Source organism: Lepisma saccharinum, chromosome 1, assembly GCF_977018435.1.
Source record: "Lepisma saccharinum chromosome 1, izLepSacc3.1, whole genome shotgun sequence".
Lineage (NCBI taxonomy): Eukaryota > Metazoa > Arthropoda > Insecta > Zygentoma > Lepismatidae > Lepisma > Lepisma saccharinum.
Window position 1 is genome coordinate 43,468,525 of NC_139229.1, and position 26,502 is coordinate 43,495,026.

The 26,502-nt window shown below is 38.6% G+C and overlaps 1 protein-coding gene across 3 annotated transcripts in view; it reads right to left on the reverse strand.

Moving 5' to 3' along the window:
- Nucleotides 1–508: 508 nt before the first annotated feature.
- Nucleotides 509–26,502, reverse strand: part of LOC145994835 (uncharacterized) — an 81,454-nt gene continuing 55,460 nt past the window's right edge. For 2 of the 3 annotated variants that reach the window (XM_083131218.1, XM_083131205.1), the window contains 6 exons: nucleotides 23,896–24,032; nucleotides 19,313–19,522; nucleotides 15,576–15,755; nucleotides 10,299–10,427; nucleotides 6,884–7,112; nucleotides 509–2,498 (listed from right to left, as the gene is read on the reverse strand). In XM_083131218.1, the coding sequence (XP_082987344.1) occupies nucleotides 2,440–2,498; nucleotides 6,884–7,112; nucleotides 10,299–10,427; nucleotides 15,576–15,755; nucleotides 19,313–19,522; nucleotides 23,896–24,032 (944 nt within the window). In that variant the 3' untranslated portion in view covers nucleotides 509–2,439. The remainder of the gene's footprint in view (nucleotides 2,499–6,883; nucleotides 7,113–10,298; nucleotides 10,428–15,575; nucleotides 15,756–19,312; nucleotides 19,523–23,895; nucleotides 24,033–26,502) is intronic. The other variant, XR_014442397.1, reaches the window with a different exon arrangement.

Consider the following 26,502-nt stretch of genomic DNA (forward strand, 5'->3'; position numbering starts at 1 on the left):
CGGTGAAGAAGCTGGAAAGACCTTCCTCCAAGCTACTTACACCAGTAATCTTCAGCGGATGTAAAAAAACAGCTGATACGAATTCTTCCAGAAATCATAGGAAAGATAATGCAAACGCAGCTTTACACTAACAAAACAGGTTTCGAGAAACACAGTCTCATCAACACCTTTAACAATCAAAAAGTTCGAATTCCACATAAATAGCTCGAGAGACCATTTCTCAGCCCAGTTGTTATTAGAAATCTATCGCGTAAACAGTCGTTGACTCTGAATTCTCTAATTTGCAATTGATTCGTAAAGATCTACCACGGAGTTGCGCTATGTGAAGAAGTTTATTTTCAAGACTGTGCTTTGTTTACAGATTCAAGGCGATCTTAAACTACAGGACACCAGAGGTAAACGAACATTCCTTTATCCCCTTTCTTACATTCTCACAACCCTGGCAGACCAGTCAACCACTGAAGTGGTTGTTCTTATTTCACAGGGGCAAGTGTCATTTGTTTGTTTGAGTGTTAACGTTGTTTCTCCAGGGTGTTACCCCAAAGTATACGTGTACCTCTCGCTGCCAATACCTCTAGCCCCAGGGTTTCACATAGCCTGAAGTTCGATCCCCGATAAGAACCCTAAAGTTTTTACACGGATCTTTCCACACTCGCATCAGCATGGGTCTGTCGATAGTCTTATCGCTGCGATGATATGCTCTCTTGTCTCTGCAATATCACTTGGCACCGGTGGGATGAATACCCTGTCTTTGACGAAACCCCACAAAAAGAAGTCACACTGTGTAAGGTCTGGTGAACTGGGACCAAAACATTGAACAAAACACTGTGAGTGATGTGGGTGATTTGAGTGTCTCCTAGCGGCAATGATGTGAACTCTCAGCTTAACAAAACATACACGAACAAACTGTTGGCATTCCTCGTTTGTTCTGCACTGGTTTCATTAACGCAAGTCCAATAGTTTACTTGCAATAAATTTTTGTAACCCCTCAATTATTTATGAAACAACCGGTACTGTTTTCATGTTTCAACTTACTTACAATACTTGTTTATGGAAACCTTATGTCAGGCTATGTAGTACTGCATTTTATGTGATCCTCTCGTGAAAATGGGTTGATAGGAAAAACAAAGTGAAGCAGGACATGTCTAAATGATCTTGTGACAAAAATGGTACAATTTATGTATATTGCATTTCAATAACATGGGATACTGATGTGGGGATATGCTTGGGCTGTTGGGTTGGAGATTGCCAGAGTTAAGAGGACTCCTCTTATAAACTCACCTCAGACAAAAAGGGGCATGTATATTAAAAATCAATAAATCATTTCTCATTTCATTCATCATATATAATATCAACCATTTTGTGATGGCAGGAATGATTATCACAAATTTCATTTTTTGCAAAATATCAATCTCAAGTTTATGTACATAAAATCATTTCAATAATCAACTCATAATATATACATTACTTCACTTCACTCCATGGACACATGCCTTCATATGAAGGTGATTAGTTTGAGACTATAAGAAGACTGTAAGAGTCAGTCAGTGGAAAACAGGCCATCCCGCCTACTAGCATCTTCCACCACTAGGAAATGCACGACTGCTCGCTGCTCTTCCTCACCAGCCTCCAAGATGTGCCAGACGACAAGTCCCTGCACATCTGCACTTCACACGGATCACACTCAAATTGCTTCAAACAAGCCTGCGAGGCAACTGCCATCTACCGGATGACAACGGAACTCCATTTCGATGGCATGAGTTTTGTGGAGCCGTGGCATCTACACGCTGAGATATAAGAGGTGTCTGTTTCCCACCAACTGACCCTCATAAATAACTAAGGAACTTTCAATACTTATTCACAAGTATATCTTTGTTTCACTTCTCCTAGATACTTAAACCTACTATCAGCAGTTCCCTGCTTTGCTTTTGAACTCTCATCATATGCACAGAAGGATGGCTGGAAGTTGCAACGTAAACAGCATTCATAGAAAACACAATAAATGGATAAAGCACATGCTAGTCATCACCAGGAGGGGGATATTCCGGCTGACAGTTCAAAGTTACAGAAGAATGTTGCCAGGTCTTCTAAAATGCATCGACATACATGCTCAACATAGAGACATACAAAAACCATTAGACCACAACATGTATGATTTCATAAAATACCTCAAAAAGATTGATTACAAGGAGTAACTAAATAAAGTGCAATGTTCTGTATCATTTTTCCCCTCAAAAGAAAAATATATGTAGAAAATACACTAAAATCTTACACAAGTTTCAACAGTCATATCTGTATGACTAGCAGTAACTCAAAAAACTCCCACATTATGGGAGCTGTGTTACCTGATCACTTCATTCACGAAAGGCAACAATTGTGAGTCACACCACTCGCTAACTCTCTTCCACCTACACTGCCAGATACACAATCACCACGCACTCAGGACTGTATGCTTGTTGAATTGCTTGACGAACTCATTTTATTTGCAGGTACATCTTCTGAAAGAAACCAAATGCTGCCACTATTAAATCTTTCCAGATTGACCACTTAAGCACAGGCATATTGGAATTGATTGATTGATTGAATTAAAATTGTTGAGTACGTCTGCACATATAGCAATTTTGCACCCTTGAATGTATGCGGGGAAATATCCCTTTATGTAAAAATATTGTTTAAAAATTAAAAACAAGGAGTGTAAAAAGCCAATTGAGAAAAATTAAAAGTGCAAAGCTGCAAAGGGACCTGCACAAGACAAACACAACACATTAAAAAGTAAGAATGAACTAAAACCTCGATCAGATACAGTGGAAGTACAGCGCATAGAATAACGTAGTGAGGAAAACGGCATGCTTCTGCACTCTCTGGATGGTTCCACTCGAAAATGATCTGCTAGAGGCGCTGGTGTTGACCCCGGTGCTTGGTGTTCGGCTGCTTATAATGGAAGTAAATGGAGTTTTCGCTGCAACGTCTGATTCTTTTACATGAAGCATTTCTATGAATGTGATAATTGCTATGATATTTGGTACAGTGGTCGCGAAGATATTAACGAACATTCTAGACAGTCGACCACGTCCTGTTATCGTCATACTTTCGTTAATAATACGGGAGAAAAATACGCGTGGAATGCTCTTGGCAACTACATTTTTGTGTATGAATTAGGTTCGTTATTATTATCATCATCATTTCTTTTAAAGATATACACACTGAAGCATTTGTATTTTTTATATTTACTGTCTCTTTTCTTCCGCTTTAAACTAATCACGGCGATGATGATAATGATGATGATTCCATGAAACGACAAGGGGAACCCCACAAAACTTTCTTAGTGCCATCCACATGATTGTAAGGCAACTTTCAAACCAATGGGACAAGCGACACGGGATGTTCACACTGTCACACTAGTGACACACACTTCCAGACTGTAAAATAGCATTCATTGCACATGAGGGTCCAAACAGCAAACGACACGTTTATATGGCGCATTCGCGTGCTACTTGTTACTTCGGCCGGAAAGCTCCTTAAAGGAAGGGTGCTGAGACTGAAGCGATGCGCTACAGGGGGAGTTCCCAACTAAGTGACAAGCGACATGGTGCCTTCAGTCTATTAGCAAGCGTTGCTTGCGAACAACAGATAGGCGACACGATAAACCACACATTACAACTACAGATCTAGGCGACACGATAAGCAACACGTGTCGCTTTGTCGCTTCTGCGTCGCTCAAACTGGGCCATTTCCTCAATAGCTTGCAACATGTTGCTGTGGTTTGTTGTTCGCGCATACGCGATGCAATGAGTGTCTTGCTTTAGTGAGATTGTGCACCAAAGCGACAAGCGGCACGCGACACTTATCGCTTGAGGATTTCACCAACCGAACGCTGGCCTGTGCTTCCCGTCATGCCGCTAAGATGTGAAATGTTGCTCTTGATTGGCTCGTTTCCAAGCAACATGTGTCGCTTTGGTGTGAAAGTTGCCTTGGACCGAAGGACCCATGTCGCTTTGGTGTGAAATCCTCGTATCATTTGTTGCGTGTCGCTTTGGTGTAAAATCTCCTTGAGGAAACGGTGCAGTCAGAGCTTGTGTCCCTAAGGTTCGAAAGGCTGCATTGATTTCCGACTGCTCGCTTTCAAGCGACATTTGTGGTTTGTCGCCTCGGTATGAAATATCTATCAGGATACTATTTATATTCTAATAACATAGAAAAATAAACTCTAATACACAGTCCAAGACCTGACGTCCGGAATCACATTGCGATGTTTCTTCTTGTGTTACGCATGCTATTTATTTATTCATTTTATTTTACTTTTCTTTCCAAATTAATGCCATTTCGTGACTGCAAATCACTCCACAAATATAACTGTTTCCATCAATTCATTTACCGCCTTTCTAGAGAAACAAATCTACACAATATATTCCAAAAACTAACTAAGCCGCATTACTTTCATAACAAAATTAGCACCTGGGTCGATCGCACTGCCATCTACTTGTCATCGTCTCGGGGAACCAGTTTCTTGGGTCATTTTCCACACTACGTTATTCAAGGCGCTGTAGTGGAAGAGTCCGGCTCTTTGCAAAAAAAGCTAAATATATTTGATAGAACTCTGTTTTCATCTCCCAACAGCAAGGTGTCTACCAAAATAACAAATCCAAAATTCTTTCCCTTTTCTTGACCTTTTTTTAAAATTTTTCTTAACATTTATTTAATCGCCCTCTACTTAGGTATGGAAATTAAGAAAATAGATAATTTGATTCAATAAAAAAAAACCCTACCATAAGGACAGTCAAGATTAAAACTGAAGTTGTACTTTAATAAGAGATTAGACATTTCCATAATTATTAATGCATGTAAAAATTAATGCTTCAGACTTCATCCTGGATGGGGAATGGCTACATTACTTTCTTTAATATTTTTTACAAAACTTAGAGCATACAAGAAACAGAGTGAACAAATCTTAACCACAACTCAATACAATTTTAGATTTCCAAACATTCCATTTTATCAAATCCCAGTACAGGTAAATAAATGTAAATAAAAACAATGTAAATTCACTATTCTGTAAAACATAGCAAATATTCTTGACCACAAGCATAATTTCTTGACTTTTTCTTGACCTACCTGTTGTCTTGACATTCTTGACTGGTAGGTAGACATCCTGAACAGGGATGACAAACAATATCTTGCAGAACATCTGATTTTTTAGCAATACATATGAATTTAGCAATCCTAAAGTTGTGGCATCATCTATAAAACAGCTACATGTGCAATTTTCTCGATGAGAGGGATGGGATGAGGAATGCCATGCACCTATGCTGGGCTTAATACTGTAAAGCTTGTTCCCGGTGAGCGCATCCCACTCTTCCTGCCAAGTGTCAAGAAGGCAACCACGAAACACAGTCTGCAGGTTGTCGGCTGGCAGAAGGTGGATGATAACAGATCTTGGTGGCAGCATTGGCTGCTTCGTTTCCCTATGTGCCCACGTGACTAGGGACCAGCAGAAGCAGACATCAGCACTGGCAGATAAGGCCACAAGCTGTCAAAAGATACACTGCACTACCAGATGCTGGGAATTCAGCGATTCCAGACTTTCACTAATCGAATCACTTCAGACAAGAACTTTCTTTAGAACATCAACGTCAGCAAAGTCCAGTGCTTTGAGGATGGCATAAAACTTTGCCATATAGATGGAACAGGCAGGATGTAGCGAGTAACTGGAACTTTGAGAGGTTGAAAAAGGTGCAACCAACTGATTTGACTGACTTGGACCCATCCCTATAAAACACGTTGAAATCAGGGAATACTGTGTGCAAAGCTCTAAAAACTCTGCTGGTATTTGACCATTGGTATTGTTGCCTTTGGAAGGGCAGTTTAAGACATGTCAATGAAAGGTGCAGGAAACTTAAATTAAATGGTATGGTAAAGTAAAAAGGTAAAGTGCTCCCCTGTGCTTAGCACCACGCCATGAAGGCATATAGGGGGTGTGGGGGTAACGCCCCACACTTTCTTGATCCAGTCATTAGTGGGGGTTATGTGATCAGCATCACACCCCTGACTGCCTTTACCCCCCAGGGTTTCCCCCAGGTACCCATGTCATTCGATGCTGGGTGGGCGCCGGGGCCGCTTCCGTTAGAAAAGTTCCCGGATTTGAACCGGCCGGGGATCGAACCCGGGACCTTTAGCTTGGTAGTCAGACGCGTTACCGACTGAGTATGGTATATATATATATATATATATTATACTATTTAAAATAGTGTGGAGTTTACATTTACCATTTCACATGCTCAGACTCGAAATACATCTACAAACACATGTCACAAATGTTACGGAATACACTAATTTATGAAAAATTGTTAATTGTATAAAAATTTCAAATCTTTTCTTGCAATAATCTTCTGCCTTATCAGATAGATTGTTCTGCAAAGAACACTAACAAACTAAACGGATTGAGAGAATTCTGTTTTAATTTCCTCTCAGCTTTCTTTTCTATTCCTTTCTCAATAAAAATAAAAGCTAAACTGTGAAAAACTTGCCTCGGGCATTTGTAAATGGATGAAGTCATTTGGATTGCAATTTTTCACGTCTATGGGGAAAAATTCATGTAGAAACCACACAAAATTTTCAGCGAGTAGCCACCCTGAATTATATCCTATGGTGTGGGCAGCGCTCACACATATACCAGTGAAGGGTATTATGAGATTCATTATCATTGTGCAAGAATAATTATTCCGACTTTTATTTGTTAGAACATTGACAAGGGCGAGTGTGATGATTAAAAATATAACCTTAAGTTTACAATAGCATCATTTCTGTGTTAGAAAAATTTAGTTTTCCATACAAATTTGTCTGATTTATCTTATGTAGAACTTCTAATGAACTTAAAAATTTGTACCTGGAGAAGAAGATGCAAACGATGTTACTGGAACTGAGACAGGCTTCTCTGTGCTGCTGCTGGGAGGGAAGAAGGTATCTGGTAGCGACTGTGTTTGATGGAGCCTATGGCTAATTTTTTCTACAAGATCCCTCGTCTCTGTTTCATTCCTTCGCAGTTCATCATACTGAGTTTCCAACTGGGTCAATTGGAGATGCAGATCATTCACCTGAGCACTCGTGCCTTCAAGCTGGAAATAAGTTAACAGAATATCATGACCAGGGAATGTATTAATATGTATTAAAAAAAATGTAATATATGTAAATATACATGTAAATTCACTATAACTTTGTAATGAACAGATATATTTCAGTAAAATAAAGTTTGTACTGCCCAGCAGTCCTTAAAGTTTTACTTGGCAACACTGCACGTTGAGAGGATCACGTGGCTCTGAGCGATCAGGTGCTTTCAAGATGACATTAATTCAGGAGGCAGGTGGATTGGCTGCAGAGTATCCACATCATGACCCGCAAAGTTGACAGACTTTGGCTATGGGGATATGTCAAGACGGAAGTGTACGCGGAAAAGCCAAGAGATCTGGATGGCATCAAAACAAAGATATCTGCAGTCATCACAGGCATTTCAGATTTAGAACAAGATTGCAGGAATGCATTGATGTGAATAGTGTCCTGTTGGAGATGTGGCGATGAAGACGACAGACATGCAGTGTTGCCAGGTAAAACTTTAAAGACTGCTGTGAAGTACAAACTTTATTTCACTGAAATATCTCTGTTCATTACAACTTTATTTCACTGAAATATCTCTGTTCATTACAAAGTTATAGTGAATTTAAATGTGGGAAGGACTTTTGCTGTATGATGGTGTTTTATCAAATTCTGACTAAGAAACCTGTTTATGCTGAGAAAGACAAAGAAAAACGATTTCACACTTTTCCAAGGGAAATCATAGGATCTTGGCAGCCGTCACACTGGTGCCAACAAGTGTCTGATCAGATAAAGCACATTCTAGGTGTGACTCATTTTATGTTTCCTTTTGTCTTCCATTTGAGTTCTGTGACTTGCACAGTTGCAAATCTCTCTGTTTTTCCTCCCTTCCCTTTGCCTGACAGTAACAACAATTATACGAGGGCTAGTCAAAAAAGAGTGAGAATGAATGTTTTTTATATCACACAGTGAACATGCAGTGGTGAAACAGATTTGTGTGAGAAGAACGTCTCTCGTGAAATCGGCAGATAAAATTGCAAGCGCGTATGTGCATGTGTCTGACAACACTACACAAACAAAACACGAATGGTCAGAAGTTGCATACGGAAAATGGAGTTGGGTCGTGAGGAGCAGAAAGCAGCTTTAAAATTTTGCGTCCATCTGCAGAAATCCACCACGGAAGCATACAAAATGTTGCAGCAGGCATAGAGCGAAGATATCCTTCCACAATCAACCGCATTTCGGTGATTCAAACAGTTTAAGGAAGGCCGTGTTTCGACCTCAAAGCAGATAGGTCCAGGTGCTCCGGTCACCGCAGCGAACGAGATCATGGTTAACACAGCTGCCGTCATTGTTCGGGAAGATTGCCGAATAACAATAGATGAAGTGGCGAACATGTTACACATTTCCCATGGTAGTGCGTTCACCATTCTGCACGATCGCTTGCACATGAGATGTGTATGTGCAAGATGGGTGCCGAGATTGCTAACGCCTGAACAGAAGCAGGTGAGAGTGGAGGTGTGTTGGGAGCTTCAGCATCTGGTAGCGGAGCATAGCGAGGCCTACCTGAATTCCATCATAACTTGTGATGAGAGTTGGCTTCACCACTATGATACCGAAAGCAAACATGCGAGCACAGTCTGGAAATCGCCCAGTTCTCCGACGCCAAAGAAAGCCAAAGCTGTTCTGTCGGCGAATAAGGTAATGGTGATTTCCTTCTTCGACTACCGTGGAATGGTCTGCCAACATGAAGTGCCCCTCGCATACCATGGTTACTGGGCTGTATTACGTGACAGTTTTTGAAGACCCTGGCTGAACACATCTGTCGAAAATGCCCTGAGCTGCATCCATCTGGTTCGCGCCTACACCAGGATAATGCACACCCTCACGTTTCCAACGTTGTTGCCCAATATCTGGCATGACAAAACATTGAATGTGTCCTGCACCCTCTATACAGCCTGAATCTTGCTTTGTATAACATTTTTTGTTCCCTCCTCTGAAATCGAAGCTGCAGGGCATGTGTTTCGACTCATCAAAGGCCGTTCTGAAGGAGACGGAGGCGGTTCTGAAGAGGATGTCAAAATACGGGTTCCAGCACGTCTTCCAGGACTGGTAGACACGTTGGGCCAAGTGTATACATCTTGATGGAGACTTCTTTGAAAAAGACCATATCAACCTGGACCCTACATAATGCATTTCGTAAGTAAAAAAATCATTCTCATTCTTTTTTTGACTAGCCGTCGTAATTCCTAAGAAGTTTGTAATTAACCCATTAACACCCGAATTATTCTATCTTCATTTATTATATTTTCCCTCTTTTGTTCCCACCAAAAAAGGCCTACTTGATTGGCTATATGCTTTTAATGTGTTCACAACTGTTGACACCAACTTCATAGATATCCATGTGCCTTCAAGTAGGGTTGTTAAAGGCCCAGCAACCCGTACATTCTAACTGGTTCTGTAACAGGACCGGAACCTTTTTTCTCGCACAATTTAAATTCCATCCAAGTTGTGTTTCGTTTCACTTCAATATGGAACATGGACCCTACTTAAACTGGTGTGGAAAAAAAAAAGTTCCTGGACCGTACTTAAAATGATCCGGAAGAAAAGTTCCTGGACCGAATTGAAATACTTTAAAGATAAAAAGGTTCTTTACGGTCCAGAACCCATTTATGCTTGATGATTTTCTCTTCGGGATGGGAATTGAAATTACTTACAATTCTTGGATCTTGAACAACCCCGGGATTGTTAAAGATCCATGAACGAATACATTCTAATGGGTTCCATTGGGTTCCGTAACAGGACCAGAACTTTTTTTCTCGCACAATTTAAATTCAGTTCAAGTTGCGTATTGCGTCATTTCAATATGGAACTTGGACCCTATTTAAACTGATCCGGAAAAAGATTCCTGGACCGTATTTAAATTCATCTGCAGAAAAGGCTCCTGGACCGTATTTAAATTAATTCGGAAAAAAGGTTCCTGAACCTATACAGATGAAAAGGTTCATTACAGTCCAGAACCCATTTACACTTGCTGATTTTCTCTCCTGGACCAGAATTGAATTTACTTACAATTCCTGGACCTTTAACAACCATGCCTTCAAGTTCACTATCTCTTTCACATGATAAATAAGTACGAGGTTGTACCAACATGATAGAATTAGTTGAACTATAGTCATTAAAGAATATAAAAACATGGCATCCTTACATACCTTTTGTGATAATTGACTAACATTTCCTAGAATAGATAATTGAGCTGTTAATTTTACACGTCCTTCTTCTAAAGTTGTTACTCTAGCACTGACATTTTGTGTCATTTCTTGCAAGCCTTCTATGGATTTCTGAAAGAAAACAAAAACACATTGAATAAATAAAGATGAATAATGGTGACAAACAAGAAAAAGCATGCCAACATCTAATGAAGTATACATGATACTATGCTCACTGACAACTCAACTTGCATTTCACTGTCATGTGAAAATAAATGTAGAAATCTGATTGGTGCATGTATAGAAATCCAGATTGCTGCTGCAGATAGGCAATTCGGTGTTACAATGGTAAATAAAAAAAAAGTGCAGCAAACGTGTAGGAACGACAAATTGCTGATTAGATGACAGGTTCAAGGAGCATGATGCTGACCACCAGTTCCAAAGAAGAAAAACAATGGGCCTTTCCTGCCACCTCACCCACGAAAACCATAGCATAAACTGTGCCAAAATAGTTATCCAAGCAGAATCCATGCTAGAAAGGCTTTCAAAAGAAACCTTTGCATTAGTGACCACTCCTGCCGACCTCAACACCAACCCTGGGGCTCTCAATAAAACCTGGGTACCCACCATCAGAACACATTCCCCCTCTTGACAAAAATCAAGCGCATGCCTTAAGCGCCTGTAAAAAAGCCCACCTGTGCATGTGAACAAAAACGAATGCCTTCCCAGGGATGCAGACGAGACTGGTAACCAACAACTCCAAAATCCCAATGTGTGGCAAAAGAAGGAAGTGCTACACCCACGCTGCTACAGCAGTAAGTGAAAAGTCCCACATCAACTAGCACCGCCACGAACACAGCAGGAGAAAAAGGAACCATGCCACCAACGGCAAGACTTTAAGCCTGACGAAGCCACGAGACAGGTGGTGAAATCGATAGCGAACAAAAAGTGCATGGAAAAATGAAATGTGAACTCATTAGAATGAACAACAATGTGTTATTTTACATTTGACGTTTTCGTCAAAAACGAAATATGCATGCCCCTACCGATAACAGATGGCACTTTATGACATTTGTGCATATTACACGGGTGGTTTTATAGCAAATACAAACACACATATGCAAAGATCTATTTGGTTTCATCGTTTAACCCTCTCTCTATCATGGTCACATTCTTGCTTCTTATTTGCCATACACCATTGTCATGTATATGGTTTCATTTCACTTGGGACTCTTCAATGTTGCCAAAATAACATTTGAAACAACCAGGAGCCAATGCCTGAACCCTCATTCTCTATTGTTGACAACAATTGTATCTCAAATGTTTTTCAATAGCCAAAGCAAAAAGTTGGGAGGTGTAAAAAAATATTGTTATAGGATTGATAGAAAACTTGTAATTAATGCAATTGGAAGGTATAGAAAAAGTCGTAAATATATTTGTTTGACGTCGCTTTGGACTTTTGTCAGTTACTCACAAGATTTCACTATATGTTGATAAATGGTCTGAAATATGAAAATAATATGTAAAAATAACAAAAGCCAATATATGTACAAATATGGAAAATAAAAACTGTTTTTTTTTTTCAAGTCTACATGCCATGATGCGCAAAGATTATCCAAAATATTAGGTGCATCCAGAAAGTAAGTTTCCTGCACAAAAAGGAAACATTATTGCATTCAATGATTTATTGCCACAGATACAGCACTTGTCCAGTTACTTGTCAACATAATTCCCGCCAGAATTCAGGCACTTGTCATAGCGTGGGACCAACTTCTGTATACCTGCGTCATAGAAGTCCGCCGCCTGGGCACCGAACCACTGTGTGACAGCTGTCTGAACCTCTTCGTCGCTGTGAAAATGTTGAATGGACAGGAACTTTTTCAGGTTCCTTGAACAAGTGGTAATCACTGGGAGCGAGATCCAGGCTGTACGATGTATGATCGAACACCTCCCAACCGAACCTGTCCAGAAGAGCTGCAGTGCACCCAGCCATACACGGCTTCACATTGTCGTGCAGCAAAATCACCCCAGCACTGAGCTTACCATGTCACTTATTCTGAATGGCTCGTCGCAATGTCCCCAGTGTTTCACAGTAACGGTTAGCGTTCACAGTCTCACCTCTGGGCAGAAACTCTATGAGCATAATGCCTTGTCTGTCCCAGAACACCATTCACATAACTTTTCGCACCGACACAGTCTGTTTGAACTTCGTCCTGCATGGAGATGGAGATCTACTGTGACGCCAATGCATGGACTGCTGCTTGCTTTCTGGGATGCTGTATGTAACCCACGTTTCATACCCTGTGATGATCCGGTTGAGAAAATCATCATCATCATGGTAACGCTGCAGAAATGTCAGCGCCGTGCCCATGTATTTTCCTTTGTGTTCGGGCATCAGTTGTTTCGGCACCCACCGGGCACATAATTTCCGGAACAAGAGGCGCTTGGTAACAATGTCGTGCAACAACGACCAAGAAATCGGCGGGAAATTGCTGAGTTCCGTGATCGTGACGCGACGATCCTTTAATATGCGCTGCTGCACCTGCTCCACAAGCTCGTCCATAACAGCCAATGGCCGCCCACTGCACTTGTCATCATGCACATTTTGCCAGCCTTCAGTAAATGTCTTGCACCAACGATGCACCATCTGCTTGCTCAAGACGTCTGGCCCATACACCTGGCACAGCTAACGATGAATTTCAATCGGCTGTATGTTTTGTGCGTTCAAGAACTTGATCTCCGAACAAATCTCGCACGTGGCGGGAGATGGAATAAGAGCCGCCATGTTTCTTTGCTGCCGCGATGTTACTGGGGACTTTCTGGAAGTGTCTTCTAGGATATTCACTAGCCAGAGCATGTGCCTCTCACGCATGTGCAAAACCAGTTTCAATATGCATGGCCTGCCACCTGTAAGCGAGTGGGAAACTTACTTTCTGGATGCACCTAATATAACTGATTTCAGCTTCATACATAAATATGTATTTACATATAATAGACCAGTCAAATTAGACAAAAAGATGGCAATCGAGGGAAAAAAATCCAAGAGTTTTGAAAATTGGTATGGTTGTTCGTTGGTACCTACAGTACAACATACTAAAAGTCCTGGAGGGTGGGGGGCGAGCGGGGTGTGGAGGATCTGTTTAAAGGTGACTTTTCTTCGTTTTTTGCTTATATCTCCGTAACTATCAACCCTACGGAAAATGTATCCACATACAAAATTCAAGTAGACAAAATTTTCTACAAAAAAGGTCCTATGCATTTATCTCGTAGGAGGGATACTTTCAAAGTTGTAGGGTAGACAAAACATAGGCATTTTAAAAAAAAAGCCTTTATTGGCATTTCATAAGTAAATTTACAGAAAATGTATATTTGAATGAAATTGTGACAATTACCGAGCACCATATTTATATTATACATTAAACTTTAAGTAAAATCAAATTGTTTTTGTGGAAACTCATTGGTCTGGGTCTTCGGCTACATCTTCATCGAACTACTCCTCTTCTGGTGGAGGGCTATTTGTGCAGCTTCCCTCACAATTGCCACAGACTGAATTGCATGTTATCCCAGCCTTACGACATCCGCATCGTACCCCACAACCAGCTGTACATTTGCAAAATATGGTTTTCATGATTGAGTCAGGAGCTGCAGGGTCATTGGTCTTGATAGGTTCGAGGGTTCCATCCATGCCTCGTTTCCATCCCCAGACCTCAGGTGTCAGCTGGTTGTCCAACCATATTTGCACTTGTAGAAAGACATGCATGATGCTGAGCAGAGCCTCTTGTTGGTGGCAAAGAAGCAAGGTCTGGCTTCAGCTTGTTAGGAGATCTTAAGAAAGAGGAGTACCTATGGTTGTTCAAGTCTGTTTGACGAGCATTGTACATTTTTAGAAACATCCACTCACCCGCTTGTGAAACCGCCTCAGGTGTCGATGAGTGCAAATGTACAGCTGGTTGTGGGGTACGATGCGGATATCGTAAGGCTGGGATAACATGCACTTCAGTCTGTGGCAATTGTGAGGGAAGCTGCACAAATAGCCCTCCACCAGAAGAGGAGTAGTTCGATGAAGATGTAGCCGAAGACCCAGACCAATGAGTTTCCACAAAAACAATTTGATTTTACTTAAAGTTTAATGTATAATATAAATATGGTGCTCGGTAATTGTCACAATTTCATTCAAATATACATTTTCTGTAAATTTACTTATGAAATGCCAATAAAGGCTTTTTTTTAAAAAAAATGCCTATGTTTTGTCTACCCTACAACTTTGAAAGTATCCCTCCTATACGAGAAAAATGCATAGGATCTTCCACTATTGGAATCAGTGTTGTAGGTCATTTTCTGATACTGTGTTCAAGAGTTGCATCGTCCTGGTTTTCACTGCATGCAGACTTGAACTAGGTTCCTTTTAGTGCAGACTTGACTTTTGGGATGAGAAAAAGTCGCACAGGGCTAGGACTGGCACGTAGATTAAGTTCCAATACTGGAATGTTGTTTTTCGCCAAAACCTTTTCACAGATAATGCATTGTGCGTTGACGTGTTGTCCTGATGAAGAATCCATGACTCATTCCTCCACATGTCTGTTCTCTTTCTTCTCACTCATTCACGGAGGGTCTCCCAAAACATTCTTATTATACACCTGATTGACAGTCTGAACAATTTTAGTGACTTTCTCGACATTATCTTGAGTTTCCGAAGTGCATAGGTGCTATGATGGTGGATAGTCCCCGTTTTCCCTATGCTCCTTAAACCACTCAAAAAACTTGCATCCAAGATAAATACTTCTCTATAAATTTCTGTCTGTCAACAAATTGTTAGTTTCCATGGTGGATTTCCCACGTTTTGTGATAAATTTGATATTAACACGTTGTTCCACTTTCGGACTTAACATGATTCCGAAGGAGCTCAGATGCACGGTTCACTTCTAACACAGGCTACACCTAGACTGCTCCATGCATGTGCGCGAAAGTTTGCATGCAGGCAGAAAATAGTCCACAGAACAATGTCCTACCCAGTTCTTTGTTATCAACATGACTTGAAATGAATAAGAAAATCGATATTGAAACTTGATTGCCACACCTCGTATTAAGTAAACAAATGTCAATGTCAAAATTGATTCTATTTTTACAAGATTCAAACTTTCAAAACTACATACAAAATATTTTAAAATAAACAGTACAAACATCACATGAAACTAAATACTTAAGAGATTTCAAATCTCACATGAGTTTCTTAAATGGCATACAGGGCTGATAGATAGTTGTGGATAAAGTTGAACTTACATGGTGCTTGTCCACATCCTCTTTTGCCCATTGTAACTTCTTATTTAGTGTTTCATTAGTTCTTGCTAATGCTTCTGAAATTTGGTTCATTTCAATTTTTAATGTTTCTCTCTCTGCGTTACCCTGCTCTGTTACAATGGTTGGCTGTTGTGACACATTCACTAGCTTATTAACTGTTTCCTGGAAGAGAAGGTAAGAGTTAATCATCACGTACAAGAAATTATTAAATACAGGGTGTCCAGATTGTAACTGACAGTTTTTAAATAGTTATTACATTTCAACAAACCGAGCTTTTTGTTAACAAAGCATTGCAAAACAATAATACATTTGTGAGTTTGGTTTAGCAAATTTTCATACATGTACAACTAGTGGTGGTGGTGCTAGTGTTGCTCAAACAAAAATGCCGTCTGTACAAGATCGGTAGCATAGCCCACGGAAGTCAATACGAGAGGCGAGCAGACAGCTAGGAATTCCAAGGTCCACTGTTCATGAAGTCGTGCACAAAAGGTTACATTTGTACGTATACAAAGTGCAGTTGTTGCACAAAATTAAGCCAGATGATAAGCCGAAAAGACATTCATTTGCCATTGGCATTATGCAGAAGATTTATGTTACCCATCCGACTTCATTCTTTGAGAGTACATCAAAGACATGGTATATTCTGGCCAAAAGATCTACAAGAACTGCAGGACTTCTCAGATGCTGCACAACACATGGAGGGAGATTGAAAACAGGCTGGACATTCTCTGTGCAACAAACGGAGCTCATGTTGAGCTACACTGAGCTGAAACGGTTTTCAATAAAATTTGGCAAGTTTGCTTTCAAAATGTATGTTTTTGTTTCTAGCTACTGCTTACCATATTAAAATAACACACTTTTAAAAACTGACAGCCTCACTCCGGACACCTTGTATTACTAATAAAAAAAAATCCCGTGTTCACATTTTGCCTACACTAACTTTAGTATACAGAGGACAAAGTATAATAAACATTCTTAATTTAGTTTGGCAATTTTCGAGGGAGAGTAAAATGAAAACCTTCAAAGTCGGATAAAAATTATATGGCAGACTGTATACATGTCAAATTTACATCAGGTATCAAATGTTATTTACATAACTACCTCAAGGGTCTGATCAAATGAGCTTCACAGCACCACTTTTGTCATTTTAAAGATGGCGCCTTCTTCACACACTAGCACCAATGAAGAGCAGTCGTTTCTTTCCTAAAACGTATAGACATTTTCTGGCAAATTCAAATTTAATATCTCTATGCATGATTACCATGTAAGCAAGTTTATGAATGGAGGGAGAAGTACAACAATGGCTTCAGTTCGCAGGCAGATGGGTGGAAAGACCTTCGCAATGGCTCATAAGTGACTGCGCATGCATCTCAAAGATTCTTCTTCCTGAGATATACAGACACTAACTCATGACTTCAAAATATATGGGGTTCAGCAATGGATATATATTAAAGTGCAGCAAACTTGTGCAACTCTCCATGCAGAAATCTACTACATAAAAAACAAATCAAGGTTTCCATTTGACTGTCCCTCGTATATATTGTTTAGGGCCATGGAAAATTGATCCATCAATTTTCCTTTGTTCACTAGAATAAATTACAGTAGGGAACAATTTTTTCTCATTTTATGTTGCATTGAAAACAATTTTCCTCTACATGCCATAGTTATTATGCAATATTGTGTATTTACACTGAGAATACGTGGATGCCTAGATCTAACCTAACTACGCAAGAAACACCTCTTTTTCTCTTTTTGCTATTGAATCATGGCTTCTTCAAGTAGACAGACTAAAGCAGCTGAGTTGTTAGCCTCCAGGCTGCAAGAAAAAGTATACTGCACTCTTCAGCAAAAGTGTCATATTTTGAAAAGCGAGACCAGATTTTAGTGGACTTTTTTCTTTTTTACAGAAGAACAAGTGCTTTGTTTAGTGACATGATATTCTAGGTCTTCTCATCCAATTACGTGATATATCTTATAATTCAAAGAATTGTGATTATTTCTAGTTGTTGCACTTCCACAATGGTAATTTTTATAGTGGTGCCAGGTGGTCACTTGGTGAATTTTCGAGAACATGACATGGCTTACACCTACATAACTTGAGCACAATGGAATCAGTTGTGTCGATATCAAAATGGTCAACATCCTGTTTGGAAAGCAGAAAGGCTTTGCGAAGTATCCATGCTTGAGAGAAACACTGGACACAGGAGTGGCCCAACTGTGAAACTCTGGAAGAAAGGAATGAATCGTAAGCAGAGCAGGATCATTTTTATGTTACATCAAGCTTGGCTTCATAAAGCTGTTAATGAAGGTATTGAAAACTGAGGTGAATTTCTTCAACATATAGTTTCTACCTTTCCTGCTTTGTCTCTTGAGAAGATCAATGTAGGAGTGTTTGATGGACATTACATTTGTGCCCTTGTTTGTGATGAGAAATATGTCTTTCATTACTTGGTAACAAAAAGGCAGAAACCTATGAGTCTAGCCCATGTAGGGCCAGGACCTATCTATTGACTGCCAGCATCATTCCCACCTGCTGAGGTGGGCGATCACCCAACCAGTTACGGTGTAACGTGTGGTTAGCAAACGGACCCCCAGTTATTGTTTTAGGTTTCCATGACCAGGTTATGCTACTCATTCGTAGCTCCCCAATTCTTCACGATGGTGGGTGGCGCCACCAGTCCCACACACAGGCCGACATCTTAGGAGAAAAGTTGTTACGCCCCGAGAACCAACTTTATCAATTCCCCCGAGAATCTTAGGGCTCTTAGCAATGAACAGGAAGAACATTTTCATCAAGACCTGAAGACGATCGAAGGCTGTTATCATGAGCAATGGGACAAGAATATGATGGCAGACTACTGCTGGGACATTAAATGAGATTGTCCTGAGCAAGACAAAAAATGAAAGGGCTACAAGTGCAAATTCTTGCCTGAATGCAACCTACTTGAACTTTGTTTGCCATCCATTACCAAATGTTTTGCATTATCTGCCATCTAAATGTAGACATACATGTTATTTCCTATAAAAAATGTCTTAAATTTACACTCAAATTTTACTATATTGAATATATGATTAATACTTCAAACAATTGCTTTTATTTTGATGTATTTTCAAACTGTATTGCATATTGTGATGCACATACACGTTTTTGCGAATACACGAAGAATATGTTTGCCAAGATAGTATTCAAATTCATAATGTTGAATTGCATTTTGAAAATATAATATCAAGGTTAAATTAAATCTTGGGGGGGGGGGTAACAAAAAAAACAGTGTAGCTTACAGAGTAAAACAAATTTCAGATTTGAAATCAATCAACATTCAAATTAGGTTGGAACAAGTGCTGGTATCAATGCAATAAAACAGTGTTCTCTCTCTCTACGTATAGGAGCAGCAGTGTCCTGTACAGAGCTCTACTCATTCAGCATGACAGCCTTCACATCTGCAGAATATTTTCTTGTATTTCATTACTGATGGAATAGGTTAAAAATAATGGGTATTGTATTCATACATAGGTTACATTACCAATGTAATACTTTTGTAAATACTTCACAATTAGGTGCACTAATCTGTCATTTCATTTCTATGAACATAATTGTATGCTTCATGCAGTGGCTTCTTTTCAAAAGGAAATAATTATCTAGTCTCACTCTTGTACATATTTGATCAAGCGAAATAATACAAATACAAAAATTAATAGGTTGAATTTCTGGAACTTACTTTAATTGTGGTCATATTCTGAATTAGAAGTTTAGATGTTTCTTCCAGCTTCTTGAGACTCTCAACAGTTGTTGATAAGTCTGTGATTTTGCTGCCGAATGTAGCCACAGAATCCTGAAGAGCTTTGAGGTCTTGTGGAATATTGACTAGCTCTGGGGAAGCTTTCAAACGCTCCTGGACTCCTTGAAGACCAGACCTCACACCAATTAACTGAAAAAGGAAAATGCAGTTGTTATCGGAGATCCAATAGTACGTTAAGCTGTCGAAACAAACACCATTTAGATTGTCTCAGGTAAATAAGGCAATAACTAGGACTAGGATATTTATGACTTAGCATATTATTTTTGTAAGGGTGATGTGTTCCCTAAATATATAGAAACCCATATTATAGAAGGGCATATTTAGGCATATTTGGCAATTTCTATGTGGTAGAGTATATTTTGACAGATCTTTAGTTATATTCAGCATATTTTTGCCATTTTCGAAGTGGATTCGTTCTTACTCCCATGTTCACTGAAGTTGAATTTTATTACAATTATACGTCCCAGTTTATTCCCTGAAAAATGATGGAAACCAGTCTCCCTTTCTAATGGAATGAAATCAGAAAACGGATTCTGGTCAAAAATAGCTCTGAGCAAATATTTGCTTATTGTTGAATTTCTTTGAAGTGTAGATCACTGCTTATTTTCTGCAAAATTAATCCCAACAATTTTACTCATAAACAAATTTCTGATCTGTAAAGTTTATATGGAAATTAATATGCACCTTAAATTAATATTAATATATCAACTATGGTATAATCATAGTTCAATTATGTATACACTTGTCAAATATAAAATTAAGATTTAAATTAGTCGTCAACTCTTGGGAGCAACGGACCTTTTGCAGGCCGGAGGTTGAAAAACACTGGCACTAAAACTGAAGCAGAAGCAAATAAGACTGGCACAAATGGCACGAAAAAATCCATTTAAGAAATCTGGACTGGACCTACAGTTTGAAATGAGGTCTGAAGCATTCTGCCTCCACTGAGGATTGAACCTCAGACCCCTTCTTATTACAAGGCAACAACATTACTTTATCCCACTCCAGAGGCCCACTCATGATTATGAAAGGAACCTTCTATCAAAACGCCAGCATTCTTTCCGACAGTACTTGGAATTTGTTTTCTGTAATTTACAGGCTAAATTAAATCTTAATCTCTGATGAAGTAACTAACAATCTTGTTAAGTATAGAGAACATTCAGACCAAATCAACACATTACAGTGGGGGTGTAACATTGAAGTGGAAAGCGACATGGGCCCCTTCAGTATACAAGCAATCATTCAAAACACATGCACAAACAAGACCGAGGCGACACGATGTGTGCCACTGAAGGAGCTTTCAGACTGACTTGTCACAGATGACAAGCGACACAGTCTCCTTCAGTATAAAGCAAAACATTCACCATGCATGCAAGAACAACAGACTGAAGCGGAACGATGCATAGCATTGAGAAGACAGTATAGTTCAAGCAACATGCAGGTGACATGTTCAGCTGGTCGTCGAACTTCGGTTCAAAGGGTTGAATGGATTACTGAGGGTCTGCTTTCAAGTGACATGTGTCACTTGTTGCTTTGGTCTAAAAGTTCCATGAGAAAACTGTACAGACCAAGTGACAAGCGACACTTGCAGCTTATGTTGCTTCGGTTCGAAACATTGCATTTACTTCTAACGGTTGGTTTCCAAGAGCCATGTGTCGCTTCCGTCTGAAAGTTCCGTTAAACAGGATACATACACACATTCACGTAATACGTATACTTCTGCATATGTGTTGTGAACAGTGAAGATTTTTAATTGTCCCGAAACATCGAATATTTTGATATTAACATTTGTTTCATATTTTATGACATCAACATTTAAATTGAGACACAAACATGTAAAAGCTTGTTTAAGTCCATTTCATTACGTTCAGTTTTAACCCTAGCTTACCCGTGCCGTACGAGAAACTTACATACTGGGGAACGACTCACAGGCCCACACTTTTTTATCACTAAAATTCAAGAAACCATGTTATTATTGAATCACTGCTTCCTTTGCCGATTACATAAGCAGTTATTTATTAATTATACTAATTACAAAAATTACTATCATTAATAAAAAAATATTAACCAATTATTGCATGTGTCTCACATAGGCTATATTTTATCATTCACTAAAATTCACAAAATCCATAATAATTTTTATTAATGCTTTTAATTTGCAGAAGTGTATTTGTTTATTAAATATAATAATTACAATAATTACTATCATTACCAACCAATTATAAACTGTCACTGGCATGAGTTTCTCGAATAAGACGCATTCAAAGAGGGCCTCTGATAGGGCTACCAAGTGCATTTTGCCTCCTAATTACATTACATTTATGTTTTTATGAACAAAAGTAATAAAGAAATATTGGGAACATCCTAGGAAACAATGTAATTTATAAATTTCAAGCAGTTGAAAAATCTAAAAAAATAGAGGTGTTGGGCCTGCGAAGGCCCCCCCAACTCCCTGGTTAGCTAGGATTAAAATTGTATCTGGACCACTATGCAATATGTGTCCACTGGGATTGGCCAATGTCTGTCTCTTGGCTGCTACATGATATAATCTTTTTAGCTAGTTGTAAAATATGTCACTACAAACCTGTAAACTCATAACAGTAACTTCAAGTGAAATAGGTTAGCTTTAATTGGTCAAAAGCAAAAAAGCCAAAATTTCTGGTTTTTTCCCCCCCAAAAAAGCTGGCTTTTTATTGAAAAAAAAAAACAGTCTATTCAAAAAAGCTGGCTTATTTGCAACTCTAAATTGGCACAAGATGTTGATTTTATCAGACCTCAGATAAATGTTTCCCGGATCTCTTCCAGTCATGTTGATGCCCTCTCAGGCTTTTTCCTTACCCAATGTACACGGATTGTAATATTTCCAGCAATGAAAGGGATAAAAAAGGGAAGGAATTAAAAAAAAAAAAACTTATCTGGCAGGTCACTATGATGCTGGAACAAAAGGAAGTGAATGAAAAAAATATATAATGCACAGGACTGTACCGTTCCTACAATCATGTAAAATTGCATTAAAAGCAGTATAATACTTTTATATTAATATGAGGGATGATCAGATAAAAACAATAAAAAAAAGCCTATAAATTCCAGCAGGTATGTATTAGACGAATACAAACAGACTCACGTGAAAGGATACTTAATACACTACTTCTCAACATAGTCGCTCCCTGGTTCAGGCATTTACCCGAGCACTACAAGAGGTTCATGATGCCTGTCTCATAGAACTTGGGGTCCTGTTGTCGGAGCCCAACTATTACTTCCTGGTGCACAACATCAACCAAGTGAAGCCAGCATCATTGCAGCGTCTATGGACAGCGATTCAGAAAATGATGCCTGGACTTCTCACCACAGGAGTCATTCTGGGTCTTCATGACAAAGCAACTTCACACATGGCTCACAATACACGTGACATCCTTTTGGGATTTGGGTTGCAATTTCTCCAACATCCACTATATACCCCAGACTTTGCTCTGAGCGATTATCATCGCTCTACTCCTTTAATATAATAATAATAATCTGATAATCATCTCAGAGGATGCGAGTTCACTCAGATGATGATGTGCTGTACGAAGTAAGGGTTGGGCTCCTACAAAAGGTCCCAGAGTTCTATCAGACAGGCATCATGAATCTCAGGTAACGCTGGGATAAATGCATGAACCGGGGAGGGACTATGTTGAGAATTAGTGTATGAAGTATCCTTTCACATGAGTCTGTTTGTATTCATCTAATAAATACCTACTGGAATTTACAGGCTTTGTATTTTTTCCTCCGATAATCCCTAGTATATAATGCTCCTAAAAAGAAGCAGTAGAGACATTTGGTTGTAGGATTGGCCCTATGGATACAAATCGCTTGAAATTTGCAAGTAATAATTTTGAAAGATCACTCTGTGATGACATGTTACTTGTGTCAGCACATTTTGGGGAAAAAAGCCCACAAGACAGCACTGTTTACAAAATTTAAAAAATGCAACAATTTCTTCTGCTGGGCCACTAATTAAGAATAATGATTTTGTCTCATTGAAAAAAAACACGTAAAACACTCCACTAAAGATTCTTTCACCTCCCATCAATATTAAAGAGCTGGCAATAAAAAAAAAACATCTACATGGTGATTACCTAGAACACTGTTTATCAGCACAAGGCAAGTTATGCATTCCATTCTTTTTTTAAAAAAATCACCACTACCCCTTTATTATTGAAGGAGGTGAGCAAAACTTTGGTGGATTGTTGTCACATGTGGCAGAGACACGACGTGAATTAAAATCATTCATTAAATTGGAAGAATATTGACAGTTGAAATCAACATCTTTGTTTCAGTTCGTGGGCAGTGTGGCTTCCACAGTTTCTTTTTCTTTGGTGTGTATGCAATATTAGTGATGTATAGCAAAATGCATAGTGCAAGTGAAATTTCATTCACATAAGGTCAATTACTTTTGGATGATAATTAAAACTTTACAATATCCTCCTTGTAAATTTTAAATACTAGTCATATTTACTTACTTCTTCACTAAAATTACTAAGGTGAGATGTGATGTCTGCCAACTGTTTGAATACTGATGTTTGATTTCGTTGAAGATCTTGAAGTAATGAGTGATATTCATGGAGGGTATTAGGCATTCCCTCACTTCCAGCTACAACTGAAGTAAAAAGAAAATTTGAAATTAAAAATACTCATATTACAACACTCAGCTTGATATTCAAGAAATGAAATTAGTACATGTCAAGGTTTTATATCATTAATTTAAATAATTCTATCAAATATTATACATTTAAATTCTTGAACTAATAACATGCTTTAACAGGTAGGTTCTCTTGAAGCCTGTTAGGAAGGGAGGTGCACACTTTTAAATATGTAATGCCCAAGAAGAATTTGTAGTAGGTTAACTATTTCCCATACACACCAAAAAATGCAGGCTCGACCAGGACTTGAACCCAGGTCTCTGGTATACCATGCCAATGTTCTACCACTACGCTACTGAGCCAGCCTGGTTTCGCCTGATTTTTAACTGTTGCTGTTTTACCCGAGACCTTGGTTCGAGTACTGGTTGATATTAAAACTCAGATATTATAACTACAGCGCATTAGCAATCAACTGGTTCAACTCATATCTTACAGACACCAGAAAGTACAAAAGCCTGGCACTCCACTATCATTTTCAAAATATGTGCCAATAAAAACTGGGGTGTCTCAGGGATCAATATTGGAGCAATTATTGTTTACTTTATACACAGCAGACTTATCGAGAACAATATAACCATGTATCACTTCTATGCCGATGACACAGAGATATACATACCTACCACGCCAATTACAGTTAGACGTGATGTTATGGTCCTCAACAATGAATTGGAAAGAATTTCCACTTGGTGTGATTCCAATGGACTGATATTAAATCCCAACAAATACACATACATGTTACTGGGGAACAGACAAACAATTACGAACGACAAGTATAACGACATGGTCTTGAAAATACATGGGACACGTATACCACATAAAACAACACCTAAAAACCTGGGTTTGGTGATTGATAGTTATGTTACTTGGACAGAGCACATCAATGGACTGTGTAGAAAAGCATTCTACATTCTCAGAAATTTATAAAGGTCTCAAAATTATATAACCGAAAAAGTTAAACTTAAGCTCGCCGAGCTCTTTGATTACTGTGATGTAGTTTATGGCCCTAGGGTCTCAGTCAGAGATAAAAGGAAAATTCAAGTGATGCAAAATTCTTGTATATGTTTTGCATTAAACATAAGAAAATATGAACATATCCTGCCTCATTTGAACACAAAGAAAATATTAACAATGGACACAAGATGGCATCTGCACTATATCACTTTCATAAACAAAATTTTAAAAGTAAGTAAACCAGATTATCTATTCAGAAAACTTAAAATAGGCACTCAAATACACTCACACTCCACGCGAGGGCATAACAAACTTTTTACATGTCATTACAGAACAGCCTCCTTCAAATCATCATTCTCGGTAAATGGATTTTCAACCTGGAATAAATTGCCCATAACAATAACTAACCAATCAACACCGCATGTTCTTAAATCCAAATCAAAGGACTATCTACTATGTAAACAGTTTGAATCTAGAAGCACACAAGAATAAAAATACATTCCACAATGGATTAATGTCAATGTAATAATTTGATATTACTTCATGTCAAATATTTCTATTTTTGCACCATCAAACATTAACAAATATGCATTTACGTGTACATGTGTGTGTGCCCCTCTCTCTCTCTCTCTCTCTCTCTGTCTATATATATATATATATATATATATATATATATATATATATATATATACTTAAAATTGTATTTAAAATTTAGTTTTATGTGTATACATATACTCATTAATTGTATCTTTACAGTTCTTATTTGATTTCAAATTGTCCATACTTTTTTCTTTCATCTTTCTTACTTATTTACTATTATTATTGTTTTTTTTTGTTTTCTTGTCTCTTCTTTTTTCTTATTGGAAATATATACCGTTTGTAACTGTAGACTGCATTCTGACAAGGGTTAGGTGGGAGAACAGCGTATGCTGAACCTCGCCTGCTCAATAAAGATATATTATTATTATTATTATTATCATCATCATTCATTAGCAAAGTTTGTCTTGCTTTTGCTTATATTTGGGGGGAGGGGTGGGTGGCAATGTGTGTTTGAAAAAATCACTACCCTTTGAATTGAAACTATTATTGTTTCCTCTGAAAGTATTTGCAGCAAGTACGCAATTCTTGCCATGAGAATGGAAGACATATCAGGCAATATGCAGGTGCCATTTTGCCCAGTGTTGCCTCCGTGAGGGGCTAACAGAATTCAAATTTTGTAAAAATAAATAAGATTTTTCCTTTCATATTCTTCTTGTTAAATGAAAATTGTTTTTTTCGACGATAGGTTTATAGCCTTTCCAGAACTTTCTAAAAATCCACGAGTTTACAAGCATATGTTTTCTCTATTTCAGCCTTACGTATTACCGCCTCTCTTTCTTTCTCTCTCTCTCTCTCTCTCTCTCTCACACACACACACACACACACACAAATATATTAACAGTATGTATATAGGTTCTGTGTGATTCCAATGTATTC